Source organism: Cervus canadensis, chromosome 12, assembly GCF_019320065.1.
Source record: "Cervus canadensis isolate Bull #8, Minnesota chromosome 12, ASM1932006v1, whole genome shotgun sequence".
Taxonomy (NCBI): Eukaryota; Metazoa; Chordata; class Mammalia; order Artiodactyla; family Cervidae; genus Cervus; species Cervus canadensis.
Window position 1 is genome coordinate 77,136,011 of NC_057397.1, and position 20,185 is coordinate 77,156,195.

At 44.8% G+C, this 20,185-nt stretch overlaps 1 protein-coding gene across 7 annotated transcripts in view; it reads left to right on the forward strand.

Moving 5' to 3' along the window:
• Window positions 1-20,185, forward strand: part of COL14A1 (collagen type XIV alpha 1 chain) — a 225,477-nt gene that overhangs the window by 194,590 nt on the left and 10,702 nt on the right. For all 7 annotated transcript variants that reach the window (XM_043484139.1, XM_043484143.1, XM_043484145.1 and 4 more), the window contains exons 44-45: window positions 539-605; window positions 2,914-3,102. In XM_043484139.1, the coding sequence (XP_043340074.1) occupies window positions 539-605; window positions 2,914-3,102 (256 nt within the window). The remainder of the gene's footprint in view (window positions 1-538; window positions 606-2,913; window positions 3,103-20,185) is intronic.

A 20,185-nucleotide genomic window follows, 5' to 3' on the forward strand; every position in this document is an offset into this window, starting at 1 on the left:
CCTAAAGCCGGCCAGGTCAGGGCCTTCTCTCTCCTTTGAGACACTGTGCCGCTGCTCAGATAATCGTGCAGTCACTTCTGAGAGACGCAGTGGTGACCTTGGGCTCACCCGATGACCTCGGTGAAAACTTGGGCAGTAAGTTTTAAACTCTATAAATGGATTTAACATCTGAGTTGCTATTAGTATTCAATAAGCCACTGCTTGAGAAAGTGCTGTATTTTATAAGCTCTAAAGAGTGATAAAGAAGGCATTAAATAATATATAGTTAATGTGTTTGTTTCAGACACTGTTGAGTTTTTTAGAATCTGGGACCAGAAGTGCGTACTTGAGCGTCTCAGTCTAACGTGGGCTCTCAGGAGCCTTGCACGCGCGTGTCGGTGCCAGCAGCATCTCTGTGTGACGGTGGGCCGTCCCGCCTGTTGCTCAGCAGCGAAGGGCCCGGTGGCGACAGTGGGTCAAGTCCCAGCTCTGTCCTGGGGGTCCTGCCGCGGGCGGGGCCGTGGCCGGTGTGCAGGAGTCTGCTTTTTTTCTCCTCCAGGGCGACCTTCAGTCTCAAGCCATGGTGAGAGCGGTGGCCCGTCAGGTGTGCGAGCAGCTCATCCAGAGTAAGTGCGCCGTGCTCACCGATGTTCGCTGTTACTCAGCCGAACGGAAATTCACCTTTTGCACAAGTATAGACGCGGCGTTGTCTCGGTGCAGACACATGCGCTTTACAACTGGCCATCACTGACCCACCTGAGGTCACTGCCTCTTTACTTCTAATCTCATTACAGATTACCCTGGCGTTCTCCACCGATGGTGCAGAGGCCAGATTCCTCTCTGTTGTTTGTCTGGAAGCTCTCTGTTCGCTTGCATAGGTTTAACTTGACTGCCCAGATCAAACCTTCTATTTGTTTTTCATCTCTACAAGTAAAGAAATCTTTTTTCTCAAGTGCTAAGCACTTGAAAGCTGCCAAATTAAGGCATCAGAACTTAGCTTCCAATCTCTGGATTTAAATCAATATCTCTTTCTTATTCATTTCTTTGGCTAGCCCAAGGCCCTTCTCTTTAAGACTTATGCCATAAAATACAAACACATAAAGACACGTGCACACATGGGTACAAGCTTCATGTGACATTTGACATGATCTTTGGGTCCTTTGCCAAAAATTGCACTGGAACACACTTTACATCACACCTGTCCCATTTCTTCATTTTAAACTTGAACTTTCCCTCTATTTTAAATGCTTCCTCTGTTTTAACTTTATTTTGTTTTATGTTATATAGTACACTAGTGTGTACGAGATAGAGAATTTACAAGTGAAACTATTTAAGTTTAATACTAAAATAAGAATCTCTGAAAACACAATTATAGAAAGGAAACTGAACATTAAGTAGAAAATGTCTGAAGCTAACCTGTATCTTGGATTATTTTGTAGGTTTCTCATTTCAAGTATACAATGTAAATGGGTAAAGAATTATTTTAAGGAAACCTAAGGGTTAAATCCTAATATGACTCAATGACCATAACATAAGGACTATATCACAATAGTTACTGTCTTATTCCACTTTGGAATAAAAGTGTTATACGGATATGTGGTTGTTTGAAACGTGGCCTAAAAGTTAAGATTTCAGAATCCAGTTTTTCCCCTCAGGAATTGTCAGATTCCTGTGAATAGTTTCTCGGAAACCGAAACCAGTGGGGTTATACCAGAGCTGAAACAGGCCTGTAAAACAGGGAGGGCCTGCCTGTCAGTGTCCTTGTCGGAGAAGAACACGGCAGAGGCTGGATGCGCCCCCGTGAGCACAGCTCAGCCTCCCCAGAGCCGCGTCTCTGTCGTCTGAGCTTCATCTGTCCTCCCTTCAGCTCCGCCTCGGAGCGTGATCACCACGTGGCTCATGGTTCCTCACTTGCTCGGTTATCTGCTTTTTGGTCCAGAGCTCATCAGAAGGATTATGCTAGGAAAGGCTGAACTGTGTGAGGCTCCAGTGATGGCTGCTGGAGAAGTAATGGAGGACGGCCCCTTTATCAGAGCAGGAAGCTGAAAAAGCAGAGGCGGAAACGTCTGCTCCTACCCAGACTTTCACGAACGTGCCTCCTGGTGGGCCTGGTGATCAGCCAGCCAGTCCTAATGACAGCCCTGCTTCTAGGCTTAAGAAGGCGTTGACCGTGTCTTAGAAATCATCCCTCTAGAAATGGTTGCCATTCCTTATTTAGGATTGGATATTTTAAAAGGAATATATAATAGTTATTTGGAAAATTCACTTCTGTAGGGAAATGTTGTCTACCGATGATGCTGGGAAAATGAGGAATTATGATATCAAATATTTTCTCAGTTTTTACTTGTAATTATTAACATCCATTCTTACAGGCTCAACTGAGTTAAGGGATAATAAGAGAAAGTCAAATTAAAAAAAAATAAAGCTAGTGAGAGTTTCTGCAGCTGGGACTCAAGTAAAGGTTTCTGCAAAAAGGCTTGGCAATGAAGAGATGAGTTGAAACAGAGCGCTTGTCTGGGGATTTGTGAGCAAGTGGGTGGGGCAGGCTTTGTGGGTTGGAAGAAAAGACAAGTCATTTGGGTGGAAATTGCTGGAGAAAAGGGGCAGCTGGGTGAGGATTTAGGGGTCAGATAAATGTTGGGGGTAAAGATAAAATTTATGACCTCTGCTCCGTGATACTTACTGAGATGCTGACGTGAGCTGTGGAATTCCAAACGCATGAGATGGGATTTGAATACAGTCCAGCTGTTAATATCATCCAAAGGGAAATGCAGAATCTTTTCATTTGGAAATCAACTTATTTCAGAGGGATGTGCCTCTTGCCTTGGTGGGTGTCTAACAGAATTGTTTGGAGCCTTGACAAATAGTACGTCCAGTTCTCCCAATCCACCTATGACCGTTCATCGGATGCTGTCTTTGTCCTTCCCGTCTCAGGTCACATGGCCAGGTACACAGCCATCCTCAACCAGATTCCCAGCCACTCGTCGTCTGTGCGGACCATCCAGGGGCCTCCTGGAGAGCCTGGGAGGCCGGGCTCCCCGGGAACCCCTGGTGAGCAAGGACCCCCCGGGGCCCCAGGCTTCCCTGGAAATGCCGGTGTGCCGGGCTCGCCGGGAGAGCGAGGTAAGCGGGCCGTGCCTCTCGCTTGGTGCGCTGACATGGGGGCAACAGGGGTGCTCATGCAGGGACAGCGTTCCAAAGAACAGACCCAAATTAATTCTACCCCACCTATTCTCCAGCTTCTTGTTTGTTTATCCCCAAAATTGAGAAAGTGAGTAAGCTACAACGTGTTTATTAATAAAGCTTGCATGCAGAAGGAGGATCAGAACTCCCAATTCATCTCTATGAAGCTTTTGAGTTAATGAGAGAAAGATGGATGACTTAAAAAAATATGCCCCAGCCAGGTAGAATTAGAAAATGCTACATCTGGACAGATGTAGCATCACACATATGTGTCAACTGAAACAACAATAGAAGCGCAACTTAAATGAGAGCTGTGTTCATCTGGCAGATCTGCTGAGGGCTTAAGCCCCGGGCGCAGCACCTCAGGTTCCTCTAGGGACGGCTCCAAACAGGTGAGGGAGGAGCCAGTTATACACGCCAGGTTTGTTTTGGCAATGTAAGCTGGGTAGTGGGAACATCAAAAGATGACTGTTAATTAAAGAAAAACAGACATCTGAAACGAATGAATTTAGCGCTTTTCTATGAATGTGAAGATGCGAGAGTCTGGGCTCATTGAAGCCACTCCTTTGATGTGAACCTTGACTCTCGAAGGCTAGTATTCTGTTCTTTCCCATCCTGCATCGCCCCAGCGTGCACTGTTGGGGGCGGCTGTGGTGTCTGCTGGCCTGATGGGCGCAGCATTGTTTGTTGATGTGGCCGGCGGCATTCTCTGTCCTCATGTGTTGTGGCAAGTAGAGACCTCGCTTTCCAGGTCTGGTGCTTTTTTTGTGCAGTGCCCATACTGGGCAACAGTCAACAGCAGCCTCGAGGTAAGTCATGAGTCATATCAGCTCAATGATTCAGATGTGCCTACAGAGACCATGCTGATTCTAAACTTCAAATGAAATAGACGTTTAATCTGTTTGTGGCTCATCTTCCTATAACATGAGTCGGCATTTTATTTAATAGTTCTGTGAGTCAATGTTTAATCTTTTCTACTAAAGTTTCTTTCCAATGGAGATCCTCCTTAGCCTTCTACCCTTTCCAGGTCTCAGCAGTGTTGTGCAATGTAGTAATGGACTCTTGTGATCGAATTTCACCCAGTTCTGTAATTGACCAAGATCTCTCACTCCAGAAGCAGATGAAAGAGATGTGGGAGAATGGGGTTCCCGATTAACCACAAAGAGGTGATAGGAAGAGTTTCACACTTTCTAGAACTGTTGTGTACGATGCAGATCGGAGAAAAGCTAGCTAATGAAACCTGCTCTATGAGTCATATTGCTTTAATGAGATGGGTTGGATATACTCCTTTGATCAAATATGGGATGCAAAATGCAGATTACAGAGATAATATTTCATGTTGATTCTTGATTCATGCCAACAGGCCAGGTGCATTTCTGCCTCTGCACTTATGGACACTTTGTTCTTCCCACTTTTGGAAATGTCCTTCCTTTTCCCTGTCTTACGTGTTCCTTACTCTTAGTTCGAGACTCAGCTTAACCCCTGTCACATGCATGAAGTTCCTGTTGATGGTTCTAGACCCACACGTGTCGCCGCCCCCTGAGTGCCTGATGCTCGGCCTCTCACGCCCGTTTCAGCTGTCATCACATGTCAGTGAACAGCGTGATTGCAGAAAGCAGGGGTCAGGCCTGAACTGCTCTGCATAATAGGTCCTCGCTAGATCATCATTGCTGTGATGGCAGCCCAGTACTGCTTTTCCTTTCTGAAAGGGTTTCCTGTGCCAGGGCACTAAATCAGCAGATGCAGAGAAGGACATAATTTCCTCATGGAATACCAGCGATCTGGCAGCCGGGAAGGTGGCCATCTCTGTCAGCAGGATGCCCTCCAAGGGTGCGGGCGATGGATCGGCTGTGACTCAGGGCGCACAGGGTCAGGACTGAGTCACTCGGCAAGGCACAGGTTGTCTTTGTTCTTTTTGGAAGTCCCGTCCTTGTTCTTGCCAGACTCAGTCTTTCCTACTCTGCAAGAACACCTGAGTGCTTGGAACAGAGGAATCTCGGCCAGGGGTCCTCGGATAGTGGGCCAGACAACCTTGAAATGTGAGTTTCTGCAATGTAATTTTCTGACACATACATTCCTAAAGAGTGTGGTAAACACGCAGAGTCCTGACTTTCACAAGCACGGGGTGGGGGGGAACAGTCAGACAGAGATGCTCTTTGAGCATGAGGGAAGGCGGACTCATCCTTTCATTTACTTATCTGTTTGTTTCTGGCTGTGCTGGGTCTTGCTCCCACATGGCCCTCTCTCTGGTTGGGGTGCGTGGGCTTCTCCTCGCAGCTCTCTTGTCGTGGAGCGCGGGCTTGGGGCGCGTGGACTTTGGTCGTTGGGGCTCACGGCTCCAGAGCGCAGACTCTGCAATGTGGGTCACAGGCTCTGTGGCTCCGTGGCACGTGGGATCTTCCTGGATCAGGGACCACACCCGCGTCTCCTGCACTGAGAGGCAGGTTCTTCACCACTGGACCTCCAGGGAAGCCCGGGAAGCTGATTTTGGTTGATCACCAGCTGGGGGTGTGTGCTTTGGGGTGTAAGGTTGGGGTTTATAGGCCAACATCCAGAGAACTTTTCATGCCCAGCGAAGTATTTCAATCCCATTGCAACTGGGATTCGTGGTTGCAAGGAGAACAATAATTTAAAAAGGAAATTTATTGAAGTATCGTTGACTTACCACATTTTGTTAGTTTGAGGTGTACAGCAAAGTGATTCATATTTTGATCTTAGCCTTGTGGTCCAAGTACCTGGGAAAGATTGATGCAGAAAAATGTCTGCCTTTCCACTAAATCAAAACAGTCAAATTTTAAAACCAAAGAAATTTCAGCCATCTTTTCTCCTGACCTTTGCATTTTTTATATAAAAAAGAAGCATACGAAGATATTGAGGTCACAAGAGGCTGGAAGTCAGCCAATGTTAAGACTGGAAATGAAAAACAGGGATCATGTTTGAGTTTTTTTTCTGTGTAAAATATGATGATCTCTATACTCTAGAGTACAATTTTAAAAGGACACTATATTATAAAGTGTAAAAATAAGTATCATTAGTAGGCAGTTTACTTAGGCAAGTAACAAGCTACAAAAGAAAGAGTAAAAGAAATGTGGATGTTGAAACTGGCGTAGCATTGCATGGAACCTCTCTCTGCTGAGCCTTTGTTAAAAAAACATGACTCTTGTATACACCGCTGTCTTCAAAGTGGGTAACCGACAGGGACCTGCTGTAGACCACACGGAACTGTACTTGATGTTGTGCTGCAGTCTGGAGGGAACAGGGCTGGGGAGAATGGATACATGTGTACCCATGGCTCAGTCCCTTCTCTGTTCACCTAAAGCCGCCATGATACTGTTAATTGGCTATAATTGGCTATACCCTAATACAAAATAAAAAGTTTAAAGTTTGAAAAAAAAAATCATGACTCCATTGACTTTGGCTAATTTTTCATCAGCAGTGATTCATTCGATTTCTTTATTCTAAGTTTTTGAAAAGTTTTTTAAACTTTAAAGTATAATGCACAAGAAGAAATGCATTTTACATCATGACACGGTATGCATGCGCATATGCGTGCGTTCAAACTTACATGACTGAGGCAAATAGAAATAAAACTTACCCTTACTCTAGTTTCCTGAAGGACATCATGGAGAACTCTTCAACACTCTAATAACCTATATGGGAAATGAATCTGAAAAAGAATAGAAAAATGTATAGTGAAGTCGCTCAGTCGTGTCCGACTCTTTGCGACCCTGTGGACTGTAGCCTACCAGGCTCCTCTGTCCATGGGATTCTCCAGGCAAGAATACTGGAGTGGGGTGCAATTTCCTTCTCCAGGGGGTCTTCCCGACCCAGGGGTCAAACCCAGGTCTCCCACACTGGAGGCAGATGCTTTAACCTCCGAGCCGCCAGGGAAGGTATATTTATGTACACGTATAACTAAATCACTCGCCTTACACCTGAAATTAACACGACACTGTAAGCCAGCTATGCGCCAACGTAAATTCTTTAAAAGATTAAAGGGCACCTTTGGATTTTATGCCCTCAGTTTGAAACATATTGTGCTCATTCAAGATCTTTGATTAACTCTCTTTTTACAGTTGATATATTATAGACAAAGAATATGCATTTTTAGAGAACAGAAATTACAAAATATTTCTTCTATATTAGCTAGATGAAGTGTTGACCGTTCATGACTTTCCTTATCACCTAACAGAAGACTGTATTTTCACTCCATCTGATTGTCTTCCTCAACCTTGTTAACCCTTTATCTCCTTTACCTTAAACAAAGTATTGTTGCTGTTCAGTCGCTCAGTCGTGTCCGACTCTTTGCAACCCCATGAACCGCAGCATGCCAGGCCTCCCTGTCCATCACAAACTCCCGGAGTTTACTCAGACTCATGCCCATCGAGTCAGTGATGCCATCCAGCCATCTCATCCTCTGTCACCCCCTTCTCCTCCTACCCCCAATCCCTTCCAGCATCAGGGTCTTTTCAAATGAGTCAGCTCTTTGCATGAGGTGGCCAAAGTACTGGAGTTTCAGCTACAGCATCAGTCCTTCCAATGAACACCCAGGACTGATCTCCTTTAGGATGGACTGGTTGGATCTCCTTGCAGTCCAAGGGACTCTCAAGAGTCTTCTCCAACACCACAGTTCAAAAGCATCAATTCTTCCGCACTCAGCTTTCTTTATAGTCCAACTCTCACATCCATACATGACCACTGGAAAAACCATAGCCTTGACTAGACAGACGTTTGTCAGCAAAGTAATGCCTCTGCTTTTTTAATATGCTGTCTAGGTTGGTCATAGCTTTTCTTCCAAGGAGCAATCGTCTTTTAATTTCATGGCTGCAGTCACCTTCTGCAGTGATTTTGGAGCCCAAGAAAATAAAGTCTATCACTGTTTCCATTGTTTTCCCATCTATTTGCCATGAAGTGACAGGACCAGATGCCAAGTATTGGATTGGCCAAAAAGTTTGTTCGTGTTTTTTCCTGTAAGCTGGCCCTAGTACCGCTTTTATTGTTATTTTAGTCACTAAGTCATGTCCAACTCTATGCAACCCCATGGACTGCAGCCTGCCAGGCTCCTCTGTCCATGGGATTTTCCAGGCAAGGATACTAAAGTGGGTTGCCGTTTCCTTCTCCAGGGGATCTTCCCAACCAGGGATTAACCTGTCTCCTGCATTGGCAGGCGGATTTCTTACCATTGAGCCACCAGGGAAGCCCCTAGTAGTGCTTAATTGTCTTTAACTTCATTAGAAACAACTAGATTGTATTGTGACAGCTGTCATATCAGTCAGTCAGTCAGTCAGTTCAGTCGCTCAGTCGTGTCCGACTCTTTGCAACCCCATGAATCGCAGCACGCCAGGCCTCCCTGTCCATCACAAACTCCCGGAGTTTACTCAAACTCATGCCCATTGAGTCGGTGATGCCATCAAGCCATCTCATCCTCTGTCGTCCCCTTCTCCTCCTGCCCCCAATCCCTCCCAGCATCACAGTCTTTTCCAACGAGTCAACTCTTCGAATGAGGTAGCCAAAGTATTGGAGTTTCAGCTTCAGCATCAGTCTTTCCAATGAACACCCAGGACTGATCTCCTTCAGGATGGACTGGTTGGATCTCCTTGCAGTCCAAGGGACTCTCAAGAGTCTTCTCCAACACCACAGTTCAAAAGCATCCATTCTTCGGTGCTCAGCTTTCTTCACAGTTCACCTCTCACATCCATACATGACCACTGGAAAAACTGTAGCCTTGACCAGACGGACCTTTGTTGGCAAAGTAATGTCTCTGCTTTTTAATATGATATCTACTCCTTTCCTTCCAAGGAGTAAGCGTCTTTTAATTTCATGGCTGCAATCACCATCTGCAGTGATTTTGGATCCCCAAAAAATAAAGTCTTACACTGTTTCCGTTGTCTCTCCATCTATTTCCCATGAGGTGATGGGACCAGATGCCATCTTAGTTTTCTGAATGTTGGGCTTTAAGCCAGCTTTTTCACTCTCCTCTTTCACTGTCATCAGGAGGCTCTTTAGTTCCTCTTCACTTTCTGCCATAAGGGTGGTGTCATCTCAGTGTGCTTTAAAAAGGTTTTCAAAATTGGTGAATTTTTGTGTAGCCATTTGAATATTGAAGATGGAAGTAAAAGGCTACATTTTTGGCATATTATGCTTTATTATTTCAAGAAAGGTAAAAATGCAACTGAAATGCAAAATAAGGTTTATGCAGTGTATGGAGGTGCTGTGACCAGCTGAGCTGCTGGAAGGGGCTGATGGAATTTCGGGCTGAAGATGTGTCTCTGGGTCAGCTTCACGGAGGGTCGGCCAGTTGAATTGACAATGATCAAATCAAGACATGCACTGAGAACAATCAGTTTTATCCTGGGGCTGCCCAGGCGATGCAATGGTAAAAACCCGCCTGCCAACGCAGGGACACAACAGATGCAGTTCAATCCCTGGGTTGGGAAGATCCCCTGGAGAAGGACACGGCAACCCACTCCAGTGTTCTTGCCTGGGAAATCCCATGGACAGAGGAGCCTGGTGGGCTACAGTCCATGAGGCTGAAAAGAGTCAGACACAACGCAGCACAGATAAAATGTTATATCACTTGAGAGATAGCCGACATACTCAAAATATCCAAATCAAGTGTTGAAAATCATTTGCATCAGCTTGGTTACGTTAATCACTTGGATGTTTGGGTTCCAAACATCAGTAGGAAATATAAGTAGGGAAAAACCTTCTTGACCCTATTTCTGCATGTGATTATCCACTGAGACATAGTGAAAATGTTCCATTTTTAAAACAAATCATGACGGATGGTAAAAGATGAATACTGTACAATAATATGAGACAGAAGAAATTGTGGGGCAAGTGAAACTAACCACTACCAACCACACCAAAGGCCGGTTTTCATCCAAAAAAGATGATGTTGTATATATGGTGGGATTGGAAAGGAATCTACCATGAGCTCCTTCTGAAAAAACCAGAGGATTAATTTCAACCAGTACTGCTCCCAGTTAGACCCACTGAAAGCAGCACTCAACGAGAAGCCCCCAGAGCGAGTCAAGAATGTGTATGATTGTCCGTCAGGATATCGCAATACTGCATGTCTCTTTGATGACCAGGCGAAAACTATTATAGCTTGGCTGGGAAGTTCTGATTCATCCGCTGTGTTCACCAGACATTGCACTTTTGGATTTCCATTTATTTCAGTCTTTACCAGATTCTATTAATGGAAAAAATTTCAATTCCCTGGAAGACTGTAAAAGGCACCTGGAACAATTCTTTGCTCAGAAAGTTAAAAAAAAGTTTTGGGAAGATGGAATTATAAAGTTGCCTGGAATATGGCAGAAGGTGGTGGAACAGAATGGTGAATACATTCAATAAGGTTCCCGGTGAAAGAGAAAAATGTGTCTTTTATTTTTATTGATCCTTGAACACCAAAGGAACTTTTTGGACAACCCAGTGTTGTTCATAAGATTGTGTGGAACAGTCTCTAGCTGTCTTCTCTCTTGGACTCTAACAGATAGAGGATCCTCGGAGGTTAAGGATTCAAATGAAGCCTGCAGCTCACATTGTCCACCCAAAGCTTAACCTCCAGGTGTGGTGGTTGTTTAGTGGCTCAGTCGTGTCCAACCCTTTAGGACCCCATGGACTGTAGCCCGCCAGGCTCCTCTGTCCATGGGATTTCCCAGGTAAGAATACTGGAGTGGGTTGTCATTTCCTTCTCCAGGGGATCTTCCTGACCCAGGGATTGAATCCAAGTCTCTTGCACTAGCAGGCAGATTCTTTGCCGCTGAGCCACCAGGGAAGTCCACAAAACTCCAGTTGAGACTTGGCTAATTGCTGCATCCAGAATTGGAGGAGTTCCATTTGCATCACAGATGCAAAATATGAGGCAGCCCAGTTGCTTGCTTGCTGTCTGTTCTCGCTTATACTATACTGTTACCTTATGTCAAAGAACAGCGATTCCTCCATGAGCTAAGATTTTGCTGCCTTTCCCCGTTAAACCCTGCACCATCTCCAGGTAAATGGCACTGTAGCCTGGCTTCGAAATTCAGCAAGTGGGTCAGGTCAGCTCTGAGTTTCCTCTGTTGGTTCCTGAACTGTGACCGTTGAGTCCAGGCTGTTCTGACTACCTCACTCTCCAATCACAGCCTTGTATGATTCTAACTAGATCCTCCTGACAACAACTCAGTGTCTAATTCCGATCTCTGCATGTCATTCCCAGATGACTGTTCTGTTTACTTTCTTATTCCATGGATTCAAATGTTCATTAACTGCACTGGGATCTTGAACCATCTAGAAACCCAGACAACAATTAAATTCATTGGTCTATAGTCCACAAGACGTAGTTTCTTTATTTCCCTGAAGAGGACTGGGAAATTTTCCTGATTTCTGTCTTCACGCAGTTCCTTCAGTTTCCATGATTCTCCAAAATGTATTAGAGTAGAGGAACCTTCCAACTAAAGATTTTCGTTTTTAGACTATGTATCCATAACAGCTGGAATTCATAGCTGGTTTACTTTGTATGATAAATCAACAAATATTTACGAAATGCAAGGTTTGCGTAAGACTCTTGGCGGGGCAGGGTGTGAGATAATAGATTATTTATGGCTTTTGCTTGTTAGGCATCAAGTGCGTCTGCCAGTGTTGTGCTGGGTCCCATGTACACAGTCTCCCTTGGATAAAACAAACGATAAACTCTGATAAGAAGCAATGCTACCCGCGTGGAACTCTGCTCATTCCTATGTGGCAGCCTGGATGGGTGGGGAGTTTGGAGGAGAATGGATACATGTGTATATAACAAGAAAAGAAAGAACAGTGCTATCATTTATTAAGCAATTACTTAATAAACTATCAGTTGCTTAGTACATTATTAATGCTCATAAAAATTTTATGAGATCAGTACTAGCCCCATTTTAGGTGAGGAAAGTGAGGCCCAGTGAGATGGTCAGTTGTCACAAAAGCCACCCGCTGGACAGCAGGGACCAGCATTCAAACCCAGACGTGTGTGGCTGCAGAACGTCTGTGCGCCCCGTGCCCGGCAGCTGCCTGTGAGCTCACTGGGCAGTGGGAGTTTCCCAGCGGAGGCCAGAGCTGTGCAGGGTTTGGTGAACCCAGTTTCACGATTGCTCCTGATATCTGTAATTCACAGCACGTCAGCTGCTAGATGACCGGAGTGTTTTAGTGGGTTGTGGCCGTACGATTTGCAAGCTTCTTATGCATTTTGTTCTGCTGTGTTTGGGTGGCCTTGGGGCCTCCATGACCTGGCAGATGACCAGCTTTGACGTGAACTGTTTTAGGTACATAGGAACTTGATAAAGACATTTTTTTATGGTTATACATTTTGGCACTTGACATTTCTTCTAGATTGTAGCATAGGCTCAGTAGGGGAGTAACCTATAGGGAAATCAGTCACAGATTTGGCAATTTGAGATGCATGGATGGAGGGTATACCTCTATTGCAATATCTCACCTTGGGGACAAATAAGGAGAAACCAGGAATAAAGTAATTTGATCTTGTTTTGCTTCTAATATTTTAGAATAGAACTGTATTCACCTCACTATGTGTGATGCCTCTTTAGCTGGAAACAGAATAAGGTGATGGAAATAATGCATCAATAGTTAGAGGTATCAATCACATACAGGTTAGGATCCGAACTTTGCCACATACTAGCTGTGTAATCTTGGGTGCTTAATCTTACAGTTTAGCCTTTCTGATTATTCGTTCATCTAATCTGCACTTACTGAGCACCTGCTACATGTCAGCTTTTTCAAGTGCCTTGCATGGAGACAGGCATTAAACAAAAAAATACCTGAATAGCTCAATTTCACTTGTTATGTGTTATGAAAAAATATAGGCTGCTTTATGAGCATGGAAGAGGGGACTTTCTGACCTAGTCTATTGAATCAGTGATGATTTAGCTAAGACCTGAAAATTTAGGGTTTGCTATAACAATAAGAATAAAGTCAGAAGACAGTATTCTAGGCAGAGATAGCAATAGCATGTGCAAAGGTCCTGAGGTGAGAAAGGATTTGAAACCAGTAAAGCACTGATTCTCAAGCCTAGCAAACATAATGTCTCCTAATTTATAACAAATAATTTGCAGCATTTCTGTTACTATTCTAAACTGAAACTTATAGATAATAAATATAACTTACATTCACACATAATTAAAAAAATAAACCAGAGTGCCCTAATTGGTAATATAAAGAAGTAAAAGGGGAGTAAATCATTGTCAAGAGATTCATCCCTACATGCAAATTTCCAGCATAACTACACTGGGAACATAACGAAGAAGTCAAAATGTGCTTGTACTTAAGAATTATTAAAATGCAACAGCTCCAAATTCAAGATGATGTAGTTGAGCTTTTTCCATTACTATGTCTCTGTTGTGTTCACAGTGAAAATCTACCAGGATCGCAGATGCATCACTGGCATTATGCAAATAACGTAAATCATCTTCTCCTACTTTTCCAGGCACGTCTTGGTTAATGCATCTCTTGATTTTTCATCCTGTCTTTTTTCCCTACTACTTGGGGTCAGTGTCTTTCCCCATGCCAGCACCTGAAAAAAAAGTTCATGGGAAATGACCAGGAGGTATCCATTGCAAAGACTTGCCCTGCTGAAGCTGATTGGTTTCTATAAATTTCACTGGCACTTTACATCTGCTCTGTGGGATCAAATCTTTTGGATGTAAGTGCTCTAGTCATTCCAATATTATTATTGAGGACTAAAAATATCAATATTGGAATGTTACCCTTAATCAAGAGAAAATATCACATGCTTGTCTGAAGACTAATACGAGGGTGGTTTCTACCATAAAAGCTTGATGCTAGGGTGGTTTCTTCCCCTGTGGCTCAGCAGTAAACAACCTGCCTGCCAGTGCAGGAGACACAGGAGATGTGGGTTAGATTCCTGGGCTGGGAAGATCCCCTGGAGGAAGGCATGGAAACCCACTCCAGTGTTCATGCCTGGAGAATCCATGGACAGAGGAGCCTGGTGAGCCATGGTCCATGGTGTTGCAAAGAGTCGGACATGAGTGAAGGGACTGAGCATGCATGCATGCAGAGTGGTTTCTACCCTCTGTTGACTCCCTGGATTAATTTGTTATTGTTCTCTGAGGATAAAATCCCTGAGTGACTTTTGAAGTCCAGAAATGACTCTCCTGGAGCTTTCTCTGCCACAGAAGATCAAATTTCTAATGATTGAATGTAAAGAAAGACAAGATTTAAAGATCAGTTTTCATCAGTCAGATTCTGTGGTTAGCTTGGAAAAAAGATGGACTTTGTCTCAGAAAATGAGAAGAGGGAGCTGGGAGATGGAGAAGGTGAAACACAGCTAAGCTCCGCCAGCAGACATGGGCAGACACGGTACCAGCCATCCATGGCTGCTGTGAGTCAGGGCCACTGCCTTTCAGAGACACAGACGTGGCTTTCAGGGCGAGAGATGACTTGCCCACACTAAAGCTGACGCTGAGTCCCTTGCGCTATGCCACAGTTTCCCGTGCATTCACAGTGCTGAAAGGTCTAGAGGAAAAAAGTCCCCGATGGGCTCAAAGCTGGAAGAGAGAAGCATTCAGTATTCCTGTTGTTGAAAAGAGCTGTTGGCACAGAAGATGCATTTGGCAGAAACCTTTGGTCACAGATTCAGAAATGAAGCACAGTAGTTGTGAGCCAGGAATGCCTCAATGGTAAGCATCTGTGAAACTTCTTAATGTCCCTTGTATCCTGGTTTATTCCTGGAAAAATTTTCTTTATGGGACAGACCAACTTGATGAAAGATAGAGGGCCAGTAGAGCTCTCATAATAATTTACTGGTTGATGCCTAAATATTTACGAGTCTTCCCTGTGATATTGTATCATGGTTGACACTCAGTTGCATGAGACATCATCTTTTCATTGCTGGTCAAAATCTGCTGAAATACGTGTTTGCCTTCTTCCTCTCTGGTGTCTCCATCTCCTGCTTCTCATTTCCTGAGAGATGAATTCCAGAGAAATAGAACTTTCTCTTTCTCACCTGTTAATTATCTGGTAAAGTCCAGTTTGAATGTCCTTTGGAACAAGACCTTTCTCTGAAAGTTTGATGGATTGTATTTTCCTAATGTTTAGTGACCTTAAGGCGTTGGCAATGAATGCTTCTTTTTATCTTTGTACCATCTTTTATTTTGTAGTGTTTTTTTTTTCCTGTTACAAAGTAACCCCTTGCATTCATCATGGCTGCAGAGAGCTCTAGGTACTGATCTGTTACTGTGAACAAACAAGCTATGAACAATTACAACTTAACTTCAAACAAGGAAACCTGTATAATCATGGGATTTGTGGTCTGGGGTTCAGAACTGGCTTAGCTGGGTGCTTCTGGCTCCGGGTCTCTGGTGCGTGCCTAGTCGCTTTAGTCGCGTCTGACTCTGCGACCCTCTGGACTACAGCCTGCCGGGCTCCTCTGTCCGTGGGATTCTCCAGGCAAGAACACTGGAGCGGGCTGCATGCCCTTCTCCACGGGATCTTCCCCATCCAAGGATCGAACCCGATCTTCCCCATCCAAGGATCGAACCCGTGTCTCCTGCGTCTCCTGCATTGGCAGGCGGGTTCTGTACCCCTGGCACCACCTGGGAAGCCCGGGCCTCTCATGGGGCTGCAGGTAAGATGTCAGTCAGGGCAGTCGTCTGAAGGCTCCAGTGGGGCAGGCTGACCTGCTGCCGACGTGGCTGGCTCACCCGCCCAGGACGATGGCGGTCTCAGGCGCTCCCTGCCCACGCTGCTTACATCTGCGTGAGAGGGATGCGTCTCCACGGGGATGCTTGGGTGTTCGCTCAGCTGCTTTCCTCAGAACTGGTGCTCCCAGAGAGAGCAGAGAAGTCACAACGTTGCTTTCCGCATTTCCTCTTGTTAGCAGAGAGTCACTAAGACATACCCCTGCTCAGACAGAAGGGGACTAAGCTGTGCCTTTTGAAGGGAGAAGTAGTTCAGAATTTGGGAATAAGTATTTATTAAACCAAGGTTTTCTGCCCTTGCAGTTTAACCAGGGTGATGCGTTCATCTGTAAGAGTCATTTCCAAGCATTCGGACTTCTAGGACTCTTGTGAAGGGTTGGCTCATACTGTGTCTGCCTGTTTCCACCATTTAAATGGGTGTCTTTCTCTCCCACCTCTTTTAAATTATTCAAATTCCAGATGTAGCTTTTTAAAGGGAAATACAAGATGTAGATTTAAACACCTTGAAAGAATAGCACCTATTGGAAAATTCTTTTCGTACACTAACACTTTTTTGGGCATCTGTTTCTAGAATTAATTGTAGTTAGGATAAAATCAATTGCCAGTCAAACACAAAGAATTACCTTAAGAAGTCATTGACAAGTGACAATTATCGTTAAATTGTGTCCCTGCCTTTGTACTATTGTAATATGACTATTACAATAACAAAAAGCCTATAACTGGTGTTTTGTCCTCTTTTTGCCATAAAAGCTGATATAGTTGTGTCTGCAGCTTAAGTTTTTTTTTGAGTCCTTAATTGGAAGGCCTGTGTAGTAAGTTGTAGCAGACTCTTGCCCTGGATTTCAGTCCTTGTCTTGGGTGACGGGTATCCTGCTAGAACACTAGCCAATGTTAACGCCCTCTCAGTAGCAGATTTCTGTGTAGCCCTGTGTTTCCCCATCAGCTGCTCTTCACGTCGGTCCCCTTCGTTCTAGCAGAAGGACTGCTCAGGACTCTCAGTATTATCAGCTTTCGCTGCATGACGACCCACAGAAATCTCGGTAACACAAGCAATAGATACTGTCCCCACCGCATGTCCGTGGGGGACAGGGCAGCTCTGCTCTGCTAGGTTCCTGGCTGGAGGGGCAGTGCTCCAGAGTATGTTCTCCTCATGGCAGTGACAGATGTAAATAGGCTGACCCACTCACCTATCGTATCTCAAGTCTGTTCACATCACAGTCACTGATACTCCACTGATCAAAGCAAGTCACATGGCCGCGCCCAAATCCCAGGAGCGGGGAAATGCGTGAGTCCTCCGCGAGAGGTGGACGTGCAGTTCTCCGGTCGGGCAGGGGGCAGCCAGACTGCCGCCTCCGCTCGCCGCGGTCTCATCCGCGCCTGCTCCTTTCTCTCCTCCTGCTGACTCCTGTGCTGCCCTGTCCTTACGCCTTTTGTGGGTTTTCACGTGTTCTTCCAACTCCCCACAACTCTTTTCCTTCCTCTGGTTTATTCAGGCTCAAACTTCGAAACTCATCCCGGCCGCCAGCTCTGCCAGACCGCTCCTCCTCCCCAGGGCTGGCTGTCGGCCCAGCGTGCTGGCCACGCCTGGTTATTCCCACTGAACTGGACCAGGGCCGGTCGGTTGTGCCTCCGGTCCCCAGAGGCACGCCCGCATCCCAGCTGTCTCACTTTGTGCTGTGATTGTCGACCTTCTTGTCTGTCTTCCCACCGGACTCTGGATTCCTTGAATGGGACGATGCCTTTCCTCTATACACCTTCCCCAGGGAGCCTGAACGAATATTTGACAAATGAAGCAACGGCTGATCCCTACCTCATTACTATGTGAAATGTATCATGTAGCACCCAAGTTGAGTATGTTTTCTTGAATTGTCTCTTATTGGTTTTACTTCTGCTATTTCACCAATGAGACTACATGCTCCCCACAAACCAAATTCAATGTCTGTTTTCCTTCTATTCCTCATAATACCTGACATCCAGTAGTTATTTCATGACTCATAAGTGATTTATGGTGTTAATTACCACTTGCTTAGCTTTTTGGCTGCCATTCCTCATTCAACCCAAGAGTCATGATAAAAGCAGAAGCCCATGTTGTTCTGGTTCATCCATCCAAAGACATCCTGTTAATAGCCAATCACTGCCAAGTTGACAATGTCAGCATTCTCTTCAAGTCATCATCATATAATTTTAGCCAGAAGAGCAGGGTAAAAATTTTAAGTAGAAATTTTGGTTATACTGGATATATCTAATATGCATTTCCTATTGCATATAAAATAGAAAGTGCATTGGGTATTTCAGTGCCCAGATTTGAGTGTCTAATTCAGACGTCTGTGGCCAAAGGTCAGAAGGCCTTCTGCCTGCACTGCCTACGTGTGTACACAGATAATCTAGAGAGAGGAGAGAGAGAGACTATTTTTCTTCTTTATTTTTGATTGAGGGATAATTGCAGTGCTGTGTGGGTTTCTGCCCGGCGTCAGCCTGGACCAGCTGTAGGTACATGCCCCCCGCCTCCCGCCCATCCCACCGCTCCAGCTTGTCACGGAGCCCAGCTCGAGTTCCTTGAGTCACACAGCCGATCCCACGGGCTGTCTATTTTATCTTTCATTTTTTTAAAATCATTGTTTTCCTTTTTTTCTTCCAATTTTATTGAGATTTATCTAGCATATAGCACTATATGAGTTTAGCACAATGATTTGGCTTACCTACATCAGGAAATAGTACCATGATAAGTTGAGTGAACATCCATTCTGTTGTATAGATACAAAATTAAAGAAATAGGAAAAAATGTTTTTCTGTGAAAATGCTTTTAGGATTTACTCTCGGTAATTTTCATATATAATGCACAGCAGTATCACTGCTTTCATCATGTTGTACATCCCTTCCCTAGTACTTACGTATCTTTTAACTGTTACGCTTGTGCATCTTGACTGCCTTCATCTGATGTCCTTCCCCCAACCCCCTTTCTTTTAAATGTAGGAAGGTACTTTGACATTTTCTAAATTTCTGGCTCTGAGCATAAGCAAGTGAAATGAAAGAATAACAAGTACTAGTTTATATAATAAAACTTAGGCTGTTTATGTTCGTTATGATAAAGCATTTTCAGAGAATTTTTTGACATGGCTTTTAAAGCAATAAATACATTATAATAAAGAACTGTAACAGAATTCATTTATGTAGCTAGGTGAAAACATACATAGAGGAGATGTATTCATTAACCCTCTCCATTTTCATTGGTTCTAAATTTAATTTTGACATTAAATTATTATGTGCATGTGTGTTAGTGGCTCAGTTGTGTTTGGTTCTTTATGACCCCGTGGACTGTATCCCACCAGGCTCCTCTGTCCATGGGATTCTCCAGGCAAGGGTACTGGAGTGGGTTGTCATTCCCTCCTCCAGGGGATCTTCTCCACCCAGGGATCAAACCCGGGTCTCCTACATTGCAGGCAAATTCTTTACCACCTGAGTCACCCTTTTGTAAATATGCGTGTCTCTGTGTGTGCATAGCAGAGTAATTTGACTTTTTTGAACTTTTTTGCTAGCTTGGAAAAACATGATGCGGATCACAGATATATGATGTGTTTATCTTAATAGTGACTCGTTCTATTTATTGTTGAGGGCTGTTGGCTGTAACACATTTTGTTTTAAACTCTGAGACCTGGGCCTTGTCCCAGCACCCTGACACAACTCCGTTCCTTTCCAAGAATGGAGAGCATCACGTCACTTTTTGGTTCTGTGAGGATGAAGACCAGACCAAGCTCTAACTTAAATATTTATTTAAATATCACCAGCTGGCTGAATATTCATGCTGAACCTATAATATCCATTTTTTAAACTGCAGCAATTGGCTCATTTTTCTGCTAAGTTTGATACTTTTTCCAACCGGCAATGCTGGACATGATATGATGACATTTGAAGAAGAGCAGTGCAGACTTTGGAGCTGAAAGTGACAGGCTGGCATTTGGTCTGACATTCTTGTTGGGTGCCCATAGGTCGTAACAGCAGTGGCTCAGCCGAGCGGGCAGAGCACAGGCTTCCCGCTGTGTGACCCCTGCTCCTTCCTGCCCTGCGGCTGCAAACGGCGAGATGCAGTTAGGGTCGCTGATGAGCTGGGGGCCCGTCCTCCTCTGTCCCCTTCTCCCTCCTGCAGCCGCGCGTCTTTGTTTCCAGGCTCCCTTGAGCTCTGCTCCTGGCTGGGTTCAACCAGTGGACGAGGGCTGAGGGTCTGACGAGAGAAGTCAGGCTGTTCTCCCCTCTCCCCACCCGGCCCCCTTGGCCACTCCAGCTGTGCCTGAGCCCCCGTGTGGCTCCTGCGCCCACTGGACACTGTCTCTCTCTCTTTC